The sequence below is a fragment of the Alosa sapidissima genome, chromosome 8, assembly GCF_018492685.1.
Source record: "Alosa sapidissima isolate fAloSap1 chromosome 8, fAloSap1.pri, whole genome shotgun sequence".
Lineage (NCBI taxonomy): Eukaryota > Metazoa > Chordata > Actinopteri > Clupeiformes > Clupeidae > Alosa > Alosa sapidissima.
The window spans coordinates 21,981,603-22,004,061 of record NC_055964.1 but is presented as its reverse complement, the minus strand read 5'-3'; the positions used below and the strand labels follow the sequence as shown (position 1 = coordinate 22,004,061).

The following is a 22,459-nucleotide window of genomic DNA, read 5'->3' as shown; positions in this document are numbered from 1 at the left end:
TATTTTTGATTACCTAGCTCCCCCCCCCCCCCCGTCTTTTTTGACTGATCAGCAAACATTTCCTACACCCAACCAACCATTCATACATCAGCTTAAAGCAGCTGGTAGCCATGTTTGAAGCGTCCAGTCCACTTAGCAACTGTGGTCTTCTAAAGAAACTCATCAGCAGGCAGAAATTCCTCACAGGGAGTTTCCTGATCGGTTAATACAACTTGCTACTTGTTTTAGCTGCTACTGACAGATCTCCACAGAACTATCTAAATAAAAAAAACAGCCATCATGAACAGACTTACATTTCTGTGCCTAAAGTTTTTTCTAAAGTCGTTAAAGATAATTATCTAGTTTCAACGTTTAAACAGCCCACACCTGAATTCTGACAGTGTCTGTAAACTACTGTAGCAAAGTACTGTAAAAAAAGTACTGTAAAAAATAATCTACTAACAGCCATAAAACAATCCCACTCAGACTCACCTCGCAGGTGTATCCTCCCAGGTAGTCAGTGCAGGTGGCTCCGTTCTGGCAGGGGTTGGGCACACACTCGTCCACCTGCTCCTCACAGTAGCTGCCCGTGTAGCCCGCCTGGCAGCGGCAGAAGTGCGTGTTGCCAGCGTCCAGGCACTGACCAGAGTTACGGCACAGGTGGGTCACCTCCACACCTGCAGCAAGCCAGGGAAAAGACGGACGTCAGGTCTCATGAAACCACTCACAGATCACACAGTCTCTATACTATAGCTATACTGTCCAAAAATCATTCTAGCAATATATACAGCACAATAAATAAATAGTTTAAAAATATTAAAATTGGTGAAATGGTAGTTTAAGTAAATATGGTGGAGCTTACCTTGCTGTTTGGCGGCCACTTCACAGGACACACTGGGCACATCACAGTAGAGCCCTGTCCAGCCACTCTGGCACTCACAGCTGTAGGTGGTGCCAGTCTGCCAGCACTTGCCCCCGTTCTTGCATGGAGAGGAGTCGCACCACCGCACCAGGTTCTAAGAGTGGTAAAAACAATTGTGTCTTATAAATACTTCTTCTTGTGTATGGTTCATGTGTTGTGAAAACATCAAACAACAATAAGGGGTGGACTTTGTACAAACAACTGATTGTGGATTTAAGTGCATAATAACTATGGGATTAAAGGTGAAACGTCTGTGACAAAGTCAATGCCTCTGAACAACCACAGAACCTATACTGCTTGAGACTGATGGTCTGGGAATTGGAGGTTGTGGAGAAGGGTCTCTTTACCTGACAGTTGAGTCCAGTATAGCCTTGAGGACAGGTACACTTGTAGGTGCCAAAGCTGTCCTGGCATGTGCCCCCATTCAGACATGGCTTGGAGTCGCACTCATTGATGTCGTGCTGGCAGTAGCTGCCAGTGAAGCCGGGTGGACATAGGCAGGTGAAGGTGTTGATGCCATCCACGCAGGTGCCCCCATTAAAACAGGAACTAGAATAAAAAAAAAAAAACATAAATAGGTGCAAATTAACTAATGTGTTCTATTCTAGTTTTCAGGCGCATATTGCCATACAATAAACAATTGCTTCTATGATTAAATGATCGTACCATGAATGTCCTGAAGTATCCAGAGTCTATGGCTAATATTTACTGTGCCTATAGTTGTAGTTTAGAAATGAACCAAAGGGGGCGCCAGTGGACCAGGAAAAAAAATTAACAAGCCTATTGTGACTGTTCCGTAGCACATGGGATAGCTTTTGTTGTCGAGCCCAGAATAGGTGGAAAGTCAGGTTCAGACAGGAAAGGGCGCTGGTTAGGCCTTCTGGGCCAGTCCAGCTGTGATTTCACAGATCACTCGGCAGCTAGTGTGTGGCGGTGGACTTCCCCTCCCCTGGACCCGGCGCTTCCTAGCCTGCCTTGTGGCAGCGGCTGCTGTGGCCAAGCCATCACCGCGGGGTGGGGTGGGGTTAGTGGGGTGGGGTTAGGGGGTGGGGTGGGGTGGGGTGGGGTTAGGGGGTGGTTGGACTCATCCTGCCTAACCTCTTGACGCCTGCAGAGTGCTCTCACCTCTCTGTGCAGTCGGGCGTGTTGTTCTCACAGTGGATTCCGCTGAAGCCCGGCGGGCACGTGCACGTGTAGCTGTCAACGAAGTCGGTGCAGTTGGCGCCGTTCTTGCACGGGTTGCTCTCGCACTCGTTGATGTCCTCCTCGCAGCGCGTGCCACGGAAGCCCGGCTGGCACGAGCAGACGAAGCTGTTCACGCCGTCTTTGCAGATGCCGCCGTTGTTGCACGGGTCTGGTGGGGGAGAGACAAAGAGCATAGAGCGGTTAGGAGGCTTTAATCCAACAATATGAGGATCGGGAGAACAGTGGAGACTGATGGGAGATGGAGTTCTGGGGCTTACTGGGCTTGCAGTCGTCAATGTCGGTCTCACAGTTGCGTGCGGTGAACCCGGATTTGCAGCTGCACTGGTAGCTTCCAATAGTGTTTTGGCAGGAGGCTCCGTTCTTACAGGGATTCTTCACACATTCATTTATATCGATCTCACAGGTCTGACCTAAAATCAACAGTGATAGGGGTTTAGCATTCATTCAAGATAAATGACACATATTCATAAAGAGTCATACTGTACTGTGCTTTATGTTTTAACCCTTAAAGGAGTACCGTCACACCGGTGTGACGGGAATGTTGGGAAATGAACATTCTAAAGAATATCTGGGTTCATTGAATTCAACATAGAATTTTAGAACCTTCAATTGTTGCGGAACTTAGAATGTTCAAAAACCTACACCTTTAAGGGTTAAGAGTTCTATCATGTGAAAGCATCTCAGAAATGTGAAGTGTGCGGTGCTCTGGTGTGTCCCCCACACACCTTGCCAGCCTTTGGGACAGACACAGGAGAAGCTCTCGTAGTCCTCCGACTCGCGGCACTCGCCCCCGTTCTTGCAGGGCTTGGGCGCGCAGGGCTCCAGCAAGGTCTCACAATTCTCCCCTGGGAAGGAGAGGACGAGGACAGTGATTACGCATCCGCAGGCACATACACAGGCATCCCACACAGACCGGAATAATAATAATAATAACAACAACAAGCGGCTGTTCCACTCGCTGGATGCAAACTGTGTTTAATTAGGGCCGGCTGTCTTCTTTTTTAGACTTTACTGATTAATGACTGACTGATAACTGATATATTTTGAGAAGGAGAGCAAGCAGTTTGCCTCTTCCCAGACATTTCCCTATCTGTTTCCATGACATCCAGGCTCAGGGCAGGAAGCAGGGCTGAACTTCCTGCCATTGTGCAGTCATTTGCTTTTCTGTGAGAATGGAAGTGGGGAAACAGGAAATGTGTCAGGGTTACTGTTCCCACCCCATACCAGGCGAGAACGCTGTTATTACAACAGGGCCGAGCGTGTGGATTTTTCCAGAAGGATCGGTTCGGAGAGGACAGATTTTCGGCATCTCGGGCCAGAGGGGCTGCTCATCACTATCTGTTTTCTCAAATAATACAACCCAGGGGGAGCGCTGGGCTTTTGGAGGGCTTTCAGGACAGAGTTTTCCTACGCTGCTATCAGAAACACTCCTCTCTGAGGGAGAGTGTGGGCGGTAGGAAGGGGGTGCAAGATCAACAGATGACCAGCTCTCTCTGCGAAGGAGGAAGCCTTGCTGCTTAACCTCATCAACAACTTGGGCTTTCTAGAGACGAGTTTTTCCCCTCTCTGTCAACGTGGCCAAAGTCGAGGGGCCATACTGAGAACATGCCAAAAACCACCACAAGTAAAAACACTTCAAAGCTCAAAACACATACATGGGAGCAGATGAACTAGGGCTCAACAACATTTACATGAATGAACGAAACAAAACAAACCATACACAACAAAAGAAAAGCCCGTTTTCATACCAGTGTAAGGCAGTATGCAGTTGCATTTGTAGCCCGCGACATCATCGATACAGTTGCCTTGGTTGAGGCATGGGTTGGAGGCACACTCGTTAATGTTAGTTTGGCAGTTAGGACCTACAGAGCAGAGGTTAAAACACAAAAAAACACAAATGGTCAGGTTAGGGCCGGGGTCAGGGGTCAAGGGGGGGGGGGGGGTATGGTCACAATGCTGGGCACGAGCATGGAGGCCTTGGAGGCGCCACTGACCGCTGAAGCCAGCCCGGCACGTGCAGTAGTAGCCACTGGTCATGTCGCGGCAGCTGCCTCCGTTCATGCAGGGGTTGGAGTCGCACTCATTGTTGTTGATGTCACAGTTTTGGCCACTCCAGCCGTTGTCACAGATACAGTTGTAGCTGCAGACAAACAAAATACAAAATTGAGGTCATCTTCAACATCAACTGGGGCAGCATGTGGTGTTTAGCCAAACTGAGTATAACAAAGAACTAAATAGTCTGGAAATTTGAAATGACCCCAACATACCCGTTGACCTGATCTTGACAGTGGCCATGGATGCAGGGGTTGCTAAGGCACTCGTTGATCTGGGAGCGACAGGTAGGGTCCTGGAAGCCTTCACGACACTGGCAGGTGAAGCCGTTGATGCCATCCACACAGGTGCCCCCGTTATGGCACGGGTTACTCTGACACTCATCAATGTTGATGTTGCACATGGTTCCTGCAATGCAAGTTCAAACAAAAACATTGGCTCTGCTCTGTGCTGCAGTTTATTTTGATTCTTGCAGACCTTTGTAGGTGTCTATTATGTTAAAGACTCAGTGCATACTAAACAACAAAGCCTCTTAAAGGGGCCCATTTCTATTCATGCTGCTATGGCTGCACTTGTACAGTATTTAGGGTGTAGGATTCCTTTTGACTTTCCACTTGCTGCAACAGACACCATTCAACTGCAGACACTGTTCACATGCAGTCTTTTCAGTGCTGGCCAACTACACTCAGCAAACCTGCTCCCAGCTCCACCACCACCTCCACCTCACCCCACCTGCCCCCTCCCTTTTAAGAGATTGACTTTCAAAATCTTTCCCAAAATCGTTTCTCCCGTTTGAGTCCCAGATGTTCCGATGTCCTTTCAGCTGAATGTGGACTGAGGTGGCTTGTGTGTCCGTGCCACAGCCTAGGGACCGGCAAGGGATTGTGCCTCAGTCTGTGTGTGCGTGTGTGTGTGTGTGTGCGTGTGTGTGTGTGTGTGTGTGCTCTGGTAAACTGACACCCGGTCTGAGGGGATGGGGTGGGTGGGAGGTGCAGCGCTCGCTGGCCAGCTGTCTTCCCCACACCCTCCTTTGTCTCCGCTCCCACCTGCGTAACCCTTTCTTACCTGAGCGGAGGCGTTCCCGCAGGCCCGCCCAGCCAGCACACACGGAACCCTCAGCGCCACAACACGGAACCCTCAGCGCCACAACACGGAACCCTCAGCGCCACAACACGGAACCCTCAGCGCCACAACACGGAACCCTCAGCGCCACAACACGGAACCCTCAGCGCCACAACACGGAACCCTCAGCGCCACAACACGGAACCTCAGCGCCACAACACGGAACCCTCAGCGCCACAACGACACGGTGCTACACAGCGCTTCTGTTTCATGTGCCATTTACTCAGGTTACTCCTTACCTAGACCGCTTTATTACACTTACTGACTCATTTCTGTTTCCGTTTTCTTACCTGTGTAGCCTGGCTTGCACGTGCACTCGTAGCCGTTGATCTTGTCGATGCACGTCCCGGAGTCACACGGGTTGCTTTTGCAGTCATCCAAGTCGATTTCACAGTTGATACCTGTGGAGTCATCCATTGGGTTTGAGCCTACAGTTCCTGACATGCATTTGTTCTCACAAAACAACTGGTGTGATTGCAGACTCAACAAGGATAAGTCAAGCCAAGTCTAATTTATTTGTATGACTTGCTCAGGGCTCAAAGCAAGGAAAATGTCTGAGCCTGAAGTTAAAAACCATTATGCATCACTATCTACTTTCAAATATATACCCATCCCACACCTGAAATCAGGCACAATGCCTGAGGACTTTAAGACGCGCTCGCTTTACCTGAGGTGCCCTTGGGGCAGAGGCAACGGTAGGCATTGACGCTGTCCTGGCAGGTGCCTCCGTTCTGGCATGGCTGGCTGAGGCACTCGTTGATGTTGGTCTCGCACAGGCGCCCGGTGTAGCCCGCCTTGCACTGGCAGCTGAAGGAGGCCAGGCCGTCCTTGCATGTGCCATAGTGGCAAGGGTTGGACGCACATTCGTCGACGTCAAGCTCGCAGTGCTGTCCGGTGTAACCTGAGTGGGGAAACGCACAAGGCGTCAAATAATGTTATTCTGACCAACTCTTTTTTTTTTTAATTTCTCCATTTAGAATGCAGATCTAAAAAAAAACATTCTTTATAAAAACCATGTCTGAATTGTCTCGCATCAGTGGTTCCTTTGAATTCTTCAAGTATTCAGTTAATATAAACTTCACATCATATGCACAGACATGTGGTCAACCGTTATAAGGCGAATTTTGTGTGCTAGTTGCTTTTCATAACATCCTCCAATCAACTTCAGTGGTAAGCAGAGCCACCCCAGTGCCGGGGCATATAGGGCAGCCAAATGTAGTGTGAAGAGCAGAGTATGCCGACAGGACTGACTGTGTACAGCCAAATATAGTATGAAGAGCAGAGTATGCCAACAGGGCTGATTGTGTACAGCCAAATATAGTATGAAGAGCAGAGTATGCCGACAGGGCTGACTGTGTACAGCCAAATGTAGTATGAAGAGCAGAGTATGCCAACAGGGCTGATTGTGTGATGTGCTCGTACCTTCAGTGCATTCACATGTGTACTTGTTGGGCCCGTCTGTGCATTTGGCGCCATTCTTGCATGGTGTGCTGGCGCACTCATCTGCATCCACCTGGCATTGGCTCCCACTGAAGCCTGAGAAGAGAAGGAGGGAGGGGAGTGGTGAGAAACCCAGGCCAAGGGAAGGGGGGTTGGGGTTGTGTGTGTGTGTGTGTGTGTGAGGGGGGGGTAAATCCCCCCCCCTCTTCTTTCACTCCTGCTGCTTCTCACTCTAGCAAAGCCTGCCATTCCTTCAGTCATCTCCTCCCAACACGGCCATTACAGGGCCCATGTGAGCATTTGGGAGAGCAGGAGGAGGAAGAGGGGGGTCAGGGGTTGGGGTGGGGATGAGGAGTTTGGGGTTGGGGTGGGGTTGGGGAGCAGGGGCTGCCACCTTGCATTCACTGACACCTCAGCCCCCTCCGCTATCCCCAACCCTACTCCTTGCCTTTCAAATCTCCTTTCAGCAGGGCCCTATAAGGGAGGCCAGAATGGGATGAGGAGTAGAGGGCTGGGGGTGCGGGGTGTTACATGGGGTGGGGGGTGGAGGGGGGTGTTTGGGGGGTCCTTCAGGGGCCCTCCTCTGACCATAGCCCGGGCCAGACAAAAGCTGCGCTGTCTGCCCCAATGCAGCACTTGAGCCGCGCCGGTTGCTGCTTGCTTTTGTTCTTCCGAAACATTTTCCATCACAATGGGGGAAATTCGCCCAGCCTGCCTTCATCCTACTCGCAGACTGGCCCCTTCACAAAAGGGCCCTGTCTGACCCGGCGACCCCCTCCATTCACCGCCATCATCATTCAGAGGGACCCAGCAGGCCCTCGCTCTCCCCCAGTTATTCTAATCTCCTCTAACAACGTCTGCTGCCTGCCAGTGTGCTCCCAGCACTGGCCTGCACAATAAAAGTCATGTCTCTGTTGCCGCGCATACCCAAACTACCCTCCTTATTTGTTTTAGGCTGCTACACTTCTGTTTACACTTGGGGTTTAGCATTTGAGGGAGCACGAACACAACTGTCATTTTTAAATTGAGAAATGACAGAGCAGAGCTGAGGGTCTTGGCTGTGGGTATGTGGTCTTCCCTGTGACCCTGTGCACTTGGCTCTCTTGTGCTTCCATATGCGATGGCCCTCCTGAGTCACTGGGACTTTCTGCACCGGTGCTGCTGTCGAACATTTCAAAAATCCCGGCCACAGTTGCTGTGGAGACTGCTGTGTACATAAATGAAAGGCGCCCCGGGCTGACATGCTTTCCAAAGGGACTAATTTACATCTCAAGGAGAACTGGGGGGCCTGATGCTTCACCACACACACACACACACACACACACACCTTTTCAGTACAGCATGCCGGGCCCCACAAATCTCCAAATGCTCTAGGATTTTAGGCCCCCAACCGGGCACACTCTCCACCCCACCCCTCCAACACTACCAGCGCTTGCCAAACTAGAGTAGCTTTTCAGCCGCAGAGCCCAGTGCAGCCTCACTCCCGGCGTGCTCATTCCTCCACATCCTGAGATGAAATGCGACGCCGTTTGTCCTTTTGTGAGGGGGCACCTTTAATCTGTCCCTTTTTACATGGCACCCTCTCCTCCCCCCTCCCGACCGCTCCCTTTCACTGGCGCCAAGAAGAAGAGGGAAAAGAAACGAGGAAGGAAAAAAACTTTACAAAAACACACGTTTGGCGGGAAAAAATAAAAAAAGAGTCCCTCTTGCTTGTTACATTCCTGAGGCACCCCACGCAAAAAACACAACAGCACAAAGACCTCCAGGAACCATGGTCACCATAGTCTCTCACCAGTGGAATCCCTTTATAGCTTTAAACTTGATTAAAAACATTTAAAGAAATCAATAAACTGGTACTGACCCTACAAAACACCACAACAATATAAGGAATGTAGGCAGCTGGGTCTTTATTTCTCCCTTGTTTACAGAAATGAGATCTAAAGAAAGAAAAGGATTCAGGCTAAATAACGGCTATGCGAATTGTCTGGCATCAGTGGTTCCTTTGATTAACATCATACATATTCAGTCAATATAAAGTTCACATCATGTGCACAGACTCTTTCTAAAGATGTATTGTTGTTGCTAGTTGCTTTTCATAACAGCCTCCAAACAATTCTAAGGGATATCTACCCCTCCAAACTCCAAAACAGTTGTGTATGCACACGTGGAAGTGTGCGCGAGCTGCATTTCGATGTGCACTCTGGCTGAGATCACTTCTAAAAAAGCCCTCTTATGGATTTTCCCCTGGCCGTCCAGCCTCTGGCTCCCTAAGCTCGCCTGGAGGTGAGGATTTACTGCACCCCTCTGGCCCTGTCCTGGGGGGGTGGATGGGGATGGGGGGGGGGGGGGGGGGGATGTGGGTGGGATCGACCCCTGCATACACTCACCTGTGGGGCACTGGCACTCAAAGCTGTTGATCTTGTCGATGCACTCCCCATTGTTCAGACAGGGCATACTGGCGCACTCGTTGGTATCGATCTGGCAGTAGATTCCCTCGTAGCCTGCCAATTAACATGGAGAATCATCTTCAGCATTATTAAGGATGGAGGGAGATCAATCCTCCCCCGCCCAAAAAAAGCTTTTGTTTACCCGGCCAGATTGTTTGTGAATTACTAGTGCATACATATAACATGAGATACCTGAGCGAACCTGAGGACGCTGTATGCGAAACGCGTTGAATAAAATCAAGTAAAAGTTGTTCGCTCTGAATAAAACAGTGTGCGGTGGAACTATCTCTATTTTTGACATATAACATGAGCTTTGGATGGCTGTTGCTTTATGGACCAATTAGCGTTAAGTCATCCTCAGCATTATTAAGGAGAGCAGAAATCAATCAACCAAACCTTTGTACTCTAGCCAGGTTGCTTGGGTTGATGGGTAAATTGACATCATATGCATAACACTGGCTAGTTTAGGGTTACTTCTCTGAACAAAGGAAGCTAATGATAAAGCATTGTCCAAGACTAGAGGCATAACACTGTTAAATGTGGGTGTGGATGTGCTATTCTATACTGGCTATTTAACTAAACGACTTGAGTAAAGTACCGGCTAGTTCCTAACTGCTTAGCGGGACCCTTACCTGGCATGCAGATGCATTTAAAACCTCCAATTTGGTCCAGGCAGGTTGCATCGTTTTGGCAAGGGTTGGACATGCACTCGTTGATATCGAGCTCACAGCGGGCACCTATGTAGCCAGCAGGGCATCTGCACTGAAACGAGCCTTTGGTGTTGAGGCACTTCCCTCCATGCTCACAAGGGTTGGAACCTGCAGAGCACACCAACAAACATCAGCCATCATCAGACCACATGAGCAAACCAGTGAGTATAACCTCAGCCCAGGTACACCTATTCAAATGCTATACTAAAAGGTGCCACCGAAAAGATTCTTACCCAGCGAGCACTCGTCAATGTCAACGTCGCAGGATGCCCCAACGTAGCCCGCGGGACAGGTGCAGATCGCTTTGCCGTTTACGGGATTCGTGTCACAGTTGGACCCTTTTTTGCACGGACTGCTTATGCAGGCATCCTCCAAATGGCAGAGCAGACCTGTATCAACACATAGGCAAGAACCACGTCAGCACTTACACTGTGCAACCCATAACCTTATTCTTAGTCTTATTAACAGAACATCAACATTAAGTATATATATAAAAAACATTAAAAACAATTTTGAAAAGAAATTGAAAATATAAACATTTGATGTATCTGGCTGTAGCAACTGGACGAGCTTGAAACTGACCTGTTCTACCAGGGGGGCACTCGCAGTAGAAGGAGGCCACGCGGTCGTGGCAGGTGGCGCCGGCGGCGCAGGCGGCATCGGCGCAGTCGTCGATGTTCTCGCTGCAGTCGTCTCCCGACCAGCCGTTCACGCACACACAGTGGTAGCCGCCCAGGGAGTTGAGGCAGGTGCCACCGTTCTGGCAGGCGTTTGGCATCAGGTCACACTCGTTAACGTCCTCCCGGCATAGCTGACCTGTGAAACACAAAGCAATAGAGCTCTCTTAGCGGTGCTGACCTGTGCATACCTACACTCCAGTGAGGAAGCAGAGCTTACCAGATGCATCACAACAGTTATTGGCCACATGAACATTAAATCAAACTTGAAAACTGAGGTATGTGATCCTCAGTAGTACAGTAGATCACAGGACCCTACTAATTATGTCTCCTAATAATGTAGATAAACTAATTTCTAACTAAGACACAATGTCATAGCCTGCTGTTTGAATACTATACACTTGAAATATATTCATTTGAAATACACACAAATATGACAGGATGCATGTCAGTGTAGTACCTGTCCACTCCGGTTTGCATTGGCAGTTGTAAGTGTTCACTCCATCCACACATACACCTTCATTCTCACACAGGTGGTCTGTACAGTCATTGATGTTGTGTTCACAGTTCTGCCCATTGAAACCTGAAAGAATTAAAAGGTGGAGAAGACATTTTAGCCTCATACTGTCCTGACAACTGAACTGTCTGTCACATCTTACAAGCAAAGGCAATTTAGAAGCGATGTACATAACCTGGAAAAAGTTGCCATTATTCCTAAATAATTATAATTTATTTTTCCTGGAATATTCATATTAGACTTGATGCTCTCCTTTTTCATATCTTTATTTGGAAAAAAAATAATACACACAGGTGCCCGTTTGTCCGTCATCGGTTTCCTTTCATTTTTTCATTCAACTTTTTTGTCGTAAAAGTTGGCCTCGGCTGTATTAGGGACAGCAAACCTCACTGACACTGACCGCTGTTTCCTCTCTTGCTACAATCAGCAGCAGCTGCTCTGGCTCAGTCAGGGATGAGAGAGAGAGGGATAGAGAAGAGAGAGAGGGATAGAGGAGAAAGAGAGAGAGAGGGATAGAGGAGAGAGAGAGGGATCGAGGAGGGAGAGAGAGAGAGAGAGAGAGAGAGAGAGAGAGAGAGAGAGAGAGAGAGAGAGAGAGAGAGGGATAGAGGGAGGGAGAGAGAGGGATAGAGGAGAGAGAGAGGGATCGAGGAGGGAGAGAGAGGGATAGAGGAGGGAGAGAGAAATGGATAGAGGGATAGAGGAGCACAGGCCAGAGAGGAGACAGGAAGCGCTGGCAGGCTTGGAGTAGGTCGGAGAAGCCGCTGGGACGGGATCCTCCGCCATTTTTAAAATCACAGACAATGGCCGTGGCCAGGCGGCCATTTTGAAAAGCACAGGCCAGGAAAGCACTTATCCAGACTGAGGATGTTGTCCTTCGACCGTTTCCTCACGATAAGCGCAAATGTTTTCCTGCCCCCTGGTACACAATCACACACTGCACTCACAGGCGTGCAGATGGTCACAGATGCAAACTTACACACATAAGAACAGACTCACGTTTACATTGGCACAGTGCTAAAAGACATGAAAAACATGTCTCATTCATTCAGATGCTCTACTATAGCTCAGGACAAGCTACATTGTCCACTGTATGTCCACATTCCAGTCAGGAAATGTTTGTCAAGCTGCTGTGCCTTCTGCATGACATTGTTCAGTCAAAATATTTACAAAGTCAATTTTCAAAAAAGTGGCGCATCACCGACAGGTATTCTCCAGTACTGGGTCACCTGTACCTGGACTACAACTCCAGTACTGGCTTGTAAGATTGTCTGCCTCGACCATTTGATATTACATGCAGAGGTGTAGAAGTCCGGCTTTAGAAAGTAAAAGTCCTGCCACTTTTTTGTTCCAACCATTCACTTAATCATTCTAATTAGCACAACTCTTAAGCAAAGGCTACAAGACACCAACCTCGCTCCAGCTGCGAGATCACAACACATGTTTGGCACGATTTATTCACAACATAGATAGATAGATAGATAGATAGATACTTTATTGATCCCCAGGGGAAATTCAAGGTCTCAGCAGCATACATACAACACAAACACATTCGCACGATGTATTCACATCTCAACTTTTGCTGGCGGAATATGTGTAGATAACTGCCATGTTTGCGTTATGAACTAACCCCATCCATTTCTATGGGAGATTCTTTGAGTGGTGTGTCTCTTAATTAAGAAGTCTGTCTTAAGCCAGGTTGATCAACTAATTAGTGAAATCACCTATTTAAGCGCACAGGTAGAACCAATACACGACTTTTACTTTCCGAAGCCGGATTTTTACATCTCTGATTACATGTTCACTTTAAAATATCTACTGTGGATGTATTTGTACACAGACACACACAAAAAACATACCTGGAAGGCAAGTGCACTGGTAGGTGGTATCTCCTTTCTGCACACAAGTGCCCCCATTGTTGCAGGGCGAAGGATTGCAGGGCATGTAGAGGGTCTCGCAGTGTTTGCCAGTGTACTCCTGTGGGCAGCGGCAATGGTAGGTTCCCACCTCGTTGACACAAGTGCCGCCATTCTTGCAGATGTTAGGGTTCTGGGTGCACTCATTGACATCCTGCTTACAGGTCTGTCCATAGAAGGTTGGCGGGCAGTCGCACAAGTAATGGGATTCGAAGGCTCTACAAGTACCGCTGTTGGCACAGGGGTTCGAGGCACAGGGATCTGCCTGCTGGCATGTTTTACCTAGAGTGAAAAAACAAAACAATTATCATCATGTCTCAAGAATTGTTGTGCCCAGGGCTCAGAGCATGCTTGAAAAAGAGATGTAAGATCTCCATGGGACTCACCTGGTAAAATAATGGATAAATACATAAATAAATAAAATAACAAGATAACAAAATGTTATGTATGTTATGTGATAGACACATAACAAAGTGTTCTAAGGCCCGGACAGCGCTCTCTATGTTGGCAGTGCTCTCTTGACAGTCTCACCTGACCAACCAGGGCGGCATCTACATCGGTAGTCCCTGGTGCTGAGAAGTTCGCAGGTGCCTCCATTTCGGCAAGGAGAGTTCAAACACACGTTGTCCATCGGCGTCAGGCACAGCTTGTCCATAAAGCCTGGCCGGCAATTGCAGACAGCCTCGTACCGGATGCCGCGTTTAGCCACCTGACAGGTGCCTCCATTTTCACAGGGGCTGAAGTAACAGGGGTTGTGGTGCTCACATCTCGATCCCAGGTATTTCTCCGGACACCTGATAAGAGAGGAGACAGAGAGAGAGAGAGAGAGAGAGAGAGAGAGAGAGAGAGAGAGAGAGAGCGAGAGAGAGAGAGAGAGAGAAAAAGAGAGAGAGAGAGAGAGAGAGATAGACAGATAGAGAGATTATACTCTAGGATCAATTCAAGTCAGCTCTTAAAAAAGTCTCACTTGGTCTTGCCCTCCCCATCTCTTCCCCATTTTCTATCTCTCTCTCTCTCTCTCTCTCTCTCTCTCTCTGTCTCTGTCTCTCTCTCTGTCTCTCTCTCTGTCTCTCTTTCTCTACTCTAATGATTCATTACTCAGCAGTATGCCCCACTTTTTTAAACAAATGAGGTAGAGTGGACAGAGGCCGCTGGTGAGGGGCCTGCAAAGGAATAGTGCCCTTTGTGCTCGGACACCACACACTGCTGTTTGGCTACTCACAAGACCTTATATTGACCAGCAGTCTGCTTGTTTTAATCCAAAATGGGTCAAACTAAGCAAAGACGAGCTTGAGTGGGAGGGAAGTTCCCAAGTGGCCACTCTGGCATTATGGGAGAGTTGTTGACCCTACAAAGATTGCTACAAAGTTAATACAGAAAAATTCCAGTGGAAGGCCATTTTTTTAATCTACTAAAAAGGGACAGTTTCCCAGGGTGTGAACGCATGAGTGCACATGGTCCTCTTTCACATAGCATTACTGCAGCAGACCACCTTGTATTGTTTCTCTAAAACCATATGACCACTCCATGACACATGTCAAGATGGATTACATAATGTGCTCAGTCAACAAAAGCAAATAGTTTCTGTGGGAATCATTTTAAAAATGTTTCGGGAATTCCCCAAACAGTAACTGCTTCGTATCAGTCTGTCTTTCAAAATCATCAACATGGATGTTCATTGTAAATAAGAGTGAACTGAACAAAGATGGAGAGGCAACAAAAAGCATGTGCATGTCCATGTAGGTTCACCACTTCAGGGAACCTCTCATGGAATAAGATAGAAAGCATACATGGTTTTTAACTCTTAACTCTTTAAGTATTTGGATGATATATTCCAATCCACTCTGTAATGCTTCCCCATTACTGACTTGGTCAAATGTCATGTGGTGCTGACCAAAGAGACCACACAGGCCACCATGTGCTGCGACAAATGGCTTTTGTTTCACAAATGGGCAAAGTAATAACAATACAACCCACACAAGCTAAACAGCCTAATCATCTAACCAAGTGCTCAGCATTTGGCTATTCACACTCTTACACGGATGGTTTGGTGATCAATGCAGCATTTTAGGGGTCTAAGACATAGCATCATGATTAATGATGCATTTCTGCCAGAGACATCTGTAGCTCCAGACTTCAGATCTGTCTGTCAATTAGCATTGTGTTACAGAAAAGATCTCACTTCCTGGATGAAGAACAGTGGGCTTTGGCATAGGAGTGGCAAAATCACTTAGCACCTTCACCATAGATTGTGCCATTACAGTGGTTGACTCCCGATCGTTACCAAAAACACTTTCCTTTTAGGCCTCAGTAGGGTCTGATGGGGCAGGGCAATAGCCGAGCCGGGGTGATGGGTGCTTTTTACGCTGTCTCTCCAGGGATTAAGATGCTAAATCATTCTGAGCAGGAAAAGAAAACACAACTGGGGGTTGCTGTGGAAGGGACTTTGGGGAGGTTGAGGGGTGGGGGTGGGTCACGACAAAGGCCTGTGAAGGGGGAGGGGGTGTAGAAATGGCACCCCTTTACCTCACACAATACTATATTTCCCCTCATTGTCCTGCCATTCCTACACTTAGTTGGAAATGGACCAAACCAACCACCAAACCAATATCACCTTTAGTTGTGAGCCCAAGCTGCAAGGTCTCATCCAATGTCACTACATCCTGGAACTATCGTGTATAGGCCTCTCTCTGCATCCTTCCACAGGTTCTGCTGTCGGTCAAGGAGCTAAAGTTAGCATTCACACGATAATCATGTTCTCCATTCAGCGTTAGTCTTTGGCAGTCTAATGAGAATATCATTTAAAAACTGGGATGGGATGGGGTGGGGTTGGGGGCAAGAGGGTGGGGTTGGGGGTTGGTGGTGGTGGTGTTGGCTGGAGGGGAGACACAGGGGCCAAATGGGATGGTGTGGCTGGGAGGCATGCCTGGACCTTACTCTAAAAAAGGGCCACAGGGAGCAGGTGCGCATGTTAATGAGCGACTGGCAGCTGCTATCCATAGCACGCTCCCTCTCCCCACCCTCCTCCTCCCTCCTTGCCCTCTTCAGCACACCCTGCCCTCCCTCCTCAAATAGACACACAAACACACACACTCTCTGTCTCCCTCACACACACACACACTCAGAAGATAGAGTGTGTGTGTGTGTGTATGTGTATGTATGTGTGTGTACGTGTGTGTGTGTTGGGGGGGGGGGGGGGGGGGAGTGGCAGCTGAAAGGCGTCCCCTACCGCGGTGCAGCGTGGGGAGGCAGCATGAGTAGACCCATTGTTCCACGCGCCATTCATGGCTGACCGCGGGTCGAGCGCCTCCAAGCTGATAGTTGTGCATTCAGCTGTTAAACCTCCTCTTCTCTCTTCTCCTCTCTCTCTCTCTCTCTGACTCAATCTCTCTCACCCACTCCATGCCTTTTGCTTTTCAGCTCACACTTCTAGCACCTTCCTTCATCTGAACGTTTTTTTCACTTTCACTTTTTTGGATGACATACCTCTAAAGACCAATACAGCCCCACTCACACTCCATTTTTCACCTTGATTAAACTCTTCTCCCCTAATAGAGAGTCCAAAGTCCAGGCTCATTAGAAATAGTTTGTTTAGTTAAGTTACCTTATTCCTGTAGTAAATCTTGATAAAAACAAATTGGGAATTCCTTACTATGTAACACCTGTAGATAAAGGTGAGTGTGTGTGTATACTCTCTAATGCTTTGATTACATTGTCTATTGCGAAATATGTAGCACAGAGAATTTCAGTAGTTTTAGTAGCTTTGACACGTCTGTGGTGCTAAACAAAATTATTGAAGAGAGGGGTTCCTGTTATGTGGGTGAATTTTGTGTTCAAAAAGCTTACTCAGTTTTTTGTCAGTTGTTTTATTTTGATACAGTTGTATTCTTTGACCAGTGATTTTAATCTCATTTACCTTTTGAACCCTGGTGTTTTGGAGTCTAGTCATTTAAATTTCTAAAGCCATTTACAACTGCTAGCCTGGGAACAAAGCACCTGATGTTTACTGTCCCTCGGTTTCCTCAAAAGATGAAAGCAACCTTAATAACATTCCTGAAGGGAGAGCTTTCACAGCAGCCCCCTTTAATAACCCTTCACAAGGGCCAACAGACAAGCAGGGGAAGCCTGAAATAAAGGAAATTAGCCTGAGTTTTATGTCTCTAGGCCTGAGAGGTCTCTGGGAGTCAGCTCCTGCCACGGCAGAATGCTGCAATTTGGAAAAAAAAAAAAAAGTCACCCTATCTTGAGCTGCACGTCTCTATACAGACAGCCTGCAAGCACATTTAACATGACTGTGCGAGAAATCACACCAGCTTTGAGAATGGGCTCGTGTCTAGCCCAGCCAGGCAAATAGTAACACTTCTCATGCGGGCATCAAATGTAAACACAGGAGGCAGGCAGCCCAGCCAGCCAGCCAGCCTCCTCGTGGTGCTTTCAGCAAGCAAGCAATAAGGTTACGCAGAGAGTCAACGCCAGCCTGCTGCCCAGAGAATGCCGCCAGTTTGCCCCCTCACTTGGCACACAACCGTCAAATAATCCATTAGGGTTGATTTAGACTGAGACGAGCAGACGCACACTAGGGGTCAATTGTGACTGCCAAAACATTTATAGGGAAAAAAACAAAAACACTAAAGAATGGTCGATTTGTTTTTTCAAAATCAGCACATATAATACCCCTGTGAATTTAGCCAAGTGCTTATGACATAATTTAATCCATTCATGAGATACCATGAGACAACAAAACAATGTAAATCTCTCACAAGCACAAGCCCAACAGATGATAAACACTACAGTTTAACCCTAAAACATAAGGCCTATTGTCACAGTCATGATATCATCATCATCATCAGGTCAGCTCTGTTTTCCACTGTTGCTTCCCTTTGTCCACCCCATTTTGCCCACTGTTGGGATTCCTCCCTACAAAAGCCACCAGTAGCCCGTGGCAACAGGCTTGAGCCAGTGTAGTAATGTGTGCTGGGACACAGCAGATGTTTTCTTGACACCTGACCCTTGGCCAGATGAGTCACAGCCACCACCCCCACCCCGCCCAAGTCACTCAGTCTGCCATCTGCCACCAACAAGTCACCCAATAAAGGGCCTCTTTCAGAGAAATGAATCTCTCTCTCCCTCTCTGGCTTTCTGCTGCTATCTGGAGGTGAGGTGAGACAGGGGTCTCAAAGGACAAAGGGAAGCCCCATCATCAAGCTAAAAAGCCACTAGAGTCAAATGTATGAGGTGCTATCTGTTGCAGTATTTACATGTGTGAAGCCCCCCCCCCCCCCCAAAGAATAATCCTTGTAACATTTTCAGCCCGTTTGACAGTAAAGTCGTCTGGCCTTTCAGTTTTTCCACCATACTTATGTCCCCTCCTCTCTCCCTTTCTCTCCTCAGTACTTGTACAGTACAGTGAGATCCTATAGAAAAACTTAGAAACCCCCAGGAGGACTGGGTCTGGTCTTAAAGGAAGAATTCCCACCATCCCTCCTCTCTCTCTCTGTACGGAATCCCTACCAGAGGCCCACATCTGTTTGTTTGCATTTGTCCCTTCCTTTTATGTGTCCCCTCAACCCCAATCCCAAATGGGGAGCCCATGTTCCACCAGGTCCCCCGTGTCCCGAGGCCTCCTACATCCTGTCTGGTCTGATGAGAACAGCTCCTGGTGGCTTTACGGGCCTGGGAACCAGGTAAGTGTTTTCAGGTGTTTGGAAATCGGCAGTACTTTCTGTCTGGTATTGTGGATGTGAGGGGATAACAAGCAGTCCCCCCCCCCCCCCCCCCCCCCATCTCCTTGACTCATGAGGTCACTTAGTTTAACTGATCAATTTCAGGTGCTGCACCCTAAAGGGATGGATTTCAAGCTGGCTGAGATAAACTTAGAAGCTAGCTGCTTAGAAAAGTCGACATAATGGAAACCCTAGTTACACACAGCTACTGTCCGTTTTTGTAGGTCTTTGTATAACTAAAAGCATCCAGCCTCTCCCAAAACCTCTGTTTTATTAAACAAATGCAACAGAAAGAAAGACCAGTCAACTCAAAGAAATACATGGTGGGACTAAAGGTACTCAGTCTAGTAAAAGTCCAAATCAAATGTTGCACATGTTCTGCAGCCAGGTCTTGAAGTAACACCTGCCACTTTAACACATGTTCCCTCTCTTTACAGCTCAGTGGTCCAAGACACACACACACACACACACACACACACACACACACACACACACACACAAACAAACGTTTCAGGCTCACTACTAGTCAAGCATGACCGAATGGTATACATTACACAGCCCTTATTTTTAATAAATAAAGGTGGAGGGATTTCTCAATGTTTTCAATGAGTTTAAATGTGCACTAGCCTGATATTGACACACTACTATCCACCCACAATCAATTCATTCATTGACAATCCTTTTCATCCAGGCCCCAGTGTGCTTGCCAAGTGAGAGAGTAGCCCAGCATCCTTTTTCTTAACCATGGGCTTTCTGTCCTCATATGATCGGAGACAGCACCTTCTCTTCCTCTGACTTCAGAGAGCTCATTTCCTGTCTCTCAAAGAAGAGGGAAGCAGAGCATACCTCACCTCCCCTCCACAACAAACAATGGGGGCATTGAGGAGGCCATCCTCTCTCTGCTGCACATGGACTAGCCTTCCCACTATAGAGCTTTTTACAGTAGTTCCAGTCTTCACAAAATCTCACCCAAATTAGGTCTTTTGCCATCGAGTGCCTCTGCTGGGAGTTTGGAGGATAAATGCATCTAACTTTGATATTATGACTTCACAGCCTCTAAACAAAACAAAAAAAAATTTGTAAAAAAAAAATGTTAAATTATTACACAACTTCAGAGCTTTCTCACACCACCTGCTCAGTCTCAGCGAAACATCTCTTGATTTCGTTGTGAAAAATTCAACAGTCAGACGTCTGGACTCTGCTATGCATCTGTGACCGAGAAGATCCTCCCATCAGCCTCTAAAAGTCAAGTCTCCTTGACTTAGCCTGTTGCAGCATTACGGTCACATGCCTCGCTGTATCAAGGAGTTTGACAGGCATAAAATTTGCTGAAGGAAAGCAGGTGAACTTTCAGCCACTTGACATCTATCATCGTCCTACATCTTGGGCTCTAAGCCTCTAGAGTCCAACTGGCCAGTGTCAATCTAGCGCCCTTGGAATCCATCGCTGGTTGCCAGGCCCAAGGCGCTCGTAGACATGTCAGACTCAGTTGTTTGGCTTGGTACCCGGGGAGCCTTGGAGATAATCAATCCCTGGCTCTGGCTGCGCCTCATTCTCAGCTGCAGATATGCGAGATGGCATCCTTGGCATGGCATGTCAAGTAGAGACAAGCGGTGTCCTTCACCACCGCCATTGCCAGGCTATTTCAGTGAGCGAGTGAGTGACAGCTGACACAAAGGCACCTCGCGTAAACAGAGCTGTTTTTCACTAGAGTCTAGAGAGGTGTGTCCAACCGGCGAAACGTCATGGGGGACGGCACACGCTTAATTGACTTGTTAACTTGTCTAATGAGTGAGACGTGTGCATCCTAAATTCCACTAATAGAGTCTTCTGAACATGTGACAGCACTGAGTTCTTCTCTAGGCACTGGGCCTATGATGACAACCACGCACAAGGCCTACCACGCCACCAAAACAGTCTGAAAGTGTGATCTTCAATATGAAACCTGCCATCATGAATAGAACTGACTTTCCATCACTTCATGGGCAAAGTCACCTAAACACTCATGGACCATGACTCAACTACTAAAATTAGTGAAGTAGCAGGAGGAAGACTCCAGGCTAGGAGAGCACAGCGTGTTGCACCAAGAGAACATATGGCCAAACCGAATGTCACTCCCTAAAACTTCAAAGAGCTCTTGTTGTCATGGAGACAAGGTGAAATGCCTACTCTGAATATGCCTACTCTGTTTTCTGTCTGATCAGAGCACGATTGATGTCATGTCCAGCTAGTTACAGCGGCCACTTGTGACTTGGACATAGATAGGTCTGTCTTATTTTGGACAGCAGACATGGTATTTTATGCTTTTAAAGCATTACAACCACATGATTTTACAGCCTTGGGATGAACACCACTAATACTAGCAAAAAATGTGCAAAGGCCATATAGATGACATGTCAGTGGTCACATTTATGGGTTAGACAACATAAACCTATGTCGAAGTTAAAGTTATTGAAAATAAATCAAGTCAACACTGCGGTACAAACTTCATGTGTACTTCATGCCACCATTTGTTTTACCACAGGGATGTCGGCCCAACCAACCACAGAGGTACAAGTTGAGTAGTTACGAGAGGTCACAGCAATACTGCCCGAGGAAACAACCGGTGGCTACATAACTGGGAGCTTAATGGTGGAGGAAGTCCAATGAAACAGGACACCATGCTTGGTGTGACTTAAATCCAAGTGAGTGAGAAACATTTAAGAGGCAAATGCTAACTTCAAGTGACCAGAAATAGACCTGTGAGGACTAATATATATATATATCTATCAATGGAAAGTGGGGTGATAACATCTGCTTCAACTAAAAATACTGATGTAGTTAGACCAATGTGAGACTTTATCCTAATGACTTTGGCGTTGGAAAAAGAGAAGACACACGCTTATTGTTAGAGATGATCCATAAACAAAGACACAAACAAAATATGATATTAAGGTCCTTGCCAAAACATTTCCAGACAAGCAGCTGGAGTTTTGGTCAGTCCTCTTTGTTACCGAGGAAACAATACATGAAAGAGTGGACAGAGAGTGTCATCGAGTGTCCCGGGCCCGGACTCTCTGCTCATCGTATCTCCATGTTTAATTGGATGAGTCTGAGGACATGCCGGCACAATGCGGCCCTTTGTACCCCGACTGTGGCACGCTGGCTGCCAGTGGAGAATTAAGATGTGGCCCCCGGCCAGAGTGGCTCCCTGCATTAGCCCGCCTGCCTGCCTGCCTCAGGAGAGGCCAAAAAGAACAAGGCCTAACCCATTTCAGCTTTTATCTGTCCGCTCACATCTCCAGTTTCTAAACTCATGTCGATTAAAAAAAAGAGACAAAGAGAGAAAAACAGCAAATAGACACTTCTGGTCTTGAATGGAAAGAGTGCAGAAACTCGATCCGCAACAGGTCTTTGTTAGAAGACTGAGGGATAAGAGGGACAGCAGGTGACTATAAATATTTTTAATCAAAGACACTTGTTGTTCAAATTTGTGAAGAGTCTGAACAAATGTGCCACGGTACAATTTGTTTGCCTCTCCCATTGCATATTTCTTGCAATTATGAAAACATCCAGTTTAATTACACTCCACTACCATCTGTCCTTCTCATGTAAATTGCAAGAGTGAATACCCATTGAAAACAGGACAAAACCCCAAGCCAGGGTTAGGGGTAAGGGGTGGGGGTCTGAGTATTCTGCGAAGCCTCACACAGATTAGTCACACAGAATTAATCTAGACTCGGGAACAATGGGCGTCGAGCTTCTGGCA

General features: G+C 47.5%; 1 protein-coding gene and 1 non-coding gene across 2 annotated transcripts in view; both read right to left on the bottom strand.

The window, feature by feature from the left end:
- The window catches only part of notch1b (notch receptor 1b), a 34,987-nt gene that overhangs the window by 10,544 nt on the left and 1,984 nt on the right, over positions 1 to 22,459 (bottom strand). The window contains exons 3-21 of the mRNA XM_042100086.1: positions 13,520 to 13,782; positions 12,932 to 13,270; positions 11,016 to 11,138; positions 10,461 to 10,694; positions 10,112 to 10,267; positions 9,801 to 9,986; positions 9,109 to 9,222; positions 6,704 to 6,817; positions 5,949 to 6,182; positions 5,572 to 5,682; positions 4,375 to 4,567; positions 4,102 to 4,247; positions 3,856 to 3,969; positions 2,833 to 2,952; positions 2,365 to 2,517; positions 2,027 to 2,255; positions 1,249 to 1,450; positions 842 to 995; positions 472 to 656 (exon numbers count right to left, since the gene is read on the bottom strand). Of these exons, the coding sequence (XP_041956020.1) occupies positions 472 to 656; positions 842 to 995; positions 1,249 to 1,450; positions 2,027 to 2,255; positions 2,365 to 2,517; positions 2,833 to 2,952; positions 3,856 to 3,969; positions 4,102 to 4,247; positions 4,375 to 4,567; positions 5,572 to 5,682; positions 5,949 to 6,182; positions 6,704 to 6,817; positions 9,109 to 9,222; positions 9,801 to 9,986; positions 10,112 to 10,267; positions 10,461 to 10,694; positions 11,016 to 11,138; positions 12,932 to 13,270; positions 13,520 to 13,782 (3,370 nt within the window). The remainder of the gene's footprint in view (positions 1 to 471; positions 657 to 841; positions 996 to 1,248; positions 1,451 to 2,026; positions 2,256 to 2,364; positions 2,518 to 2,832; positions 2,953 to 3,855; positions 3,970 to 4,101; positions 4,248 to 4,374; positions 4,568 to 5,571; positions 5,683 to 5,948; positions 6,183 to 6,703; positions 6,818 to 9,108; positions 9,223 to 9,800; positions 9,987 to 10,111; positions 10,268 to 10,460; positions 10,695 to 11,015; positions 11,139 to 12,931; positions 13,271 to 13,519; positions 13,783 to 22,459) is intronic.
- LOC121716199 lies at positions 6,310 to 6,374 on the bottom strand. Its single transcript, XR_006033792.1, has one exon. It is a non-coding gene; the product is annotated as a small nucleolar RNA SNORD42 (small nucleolar RNA).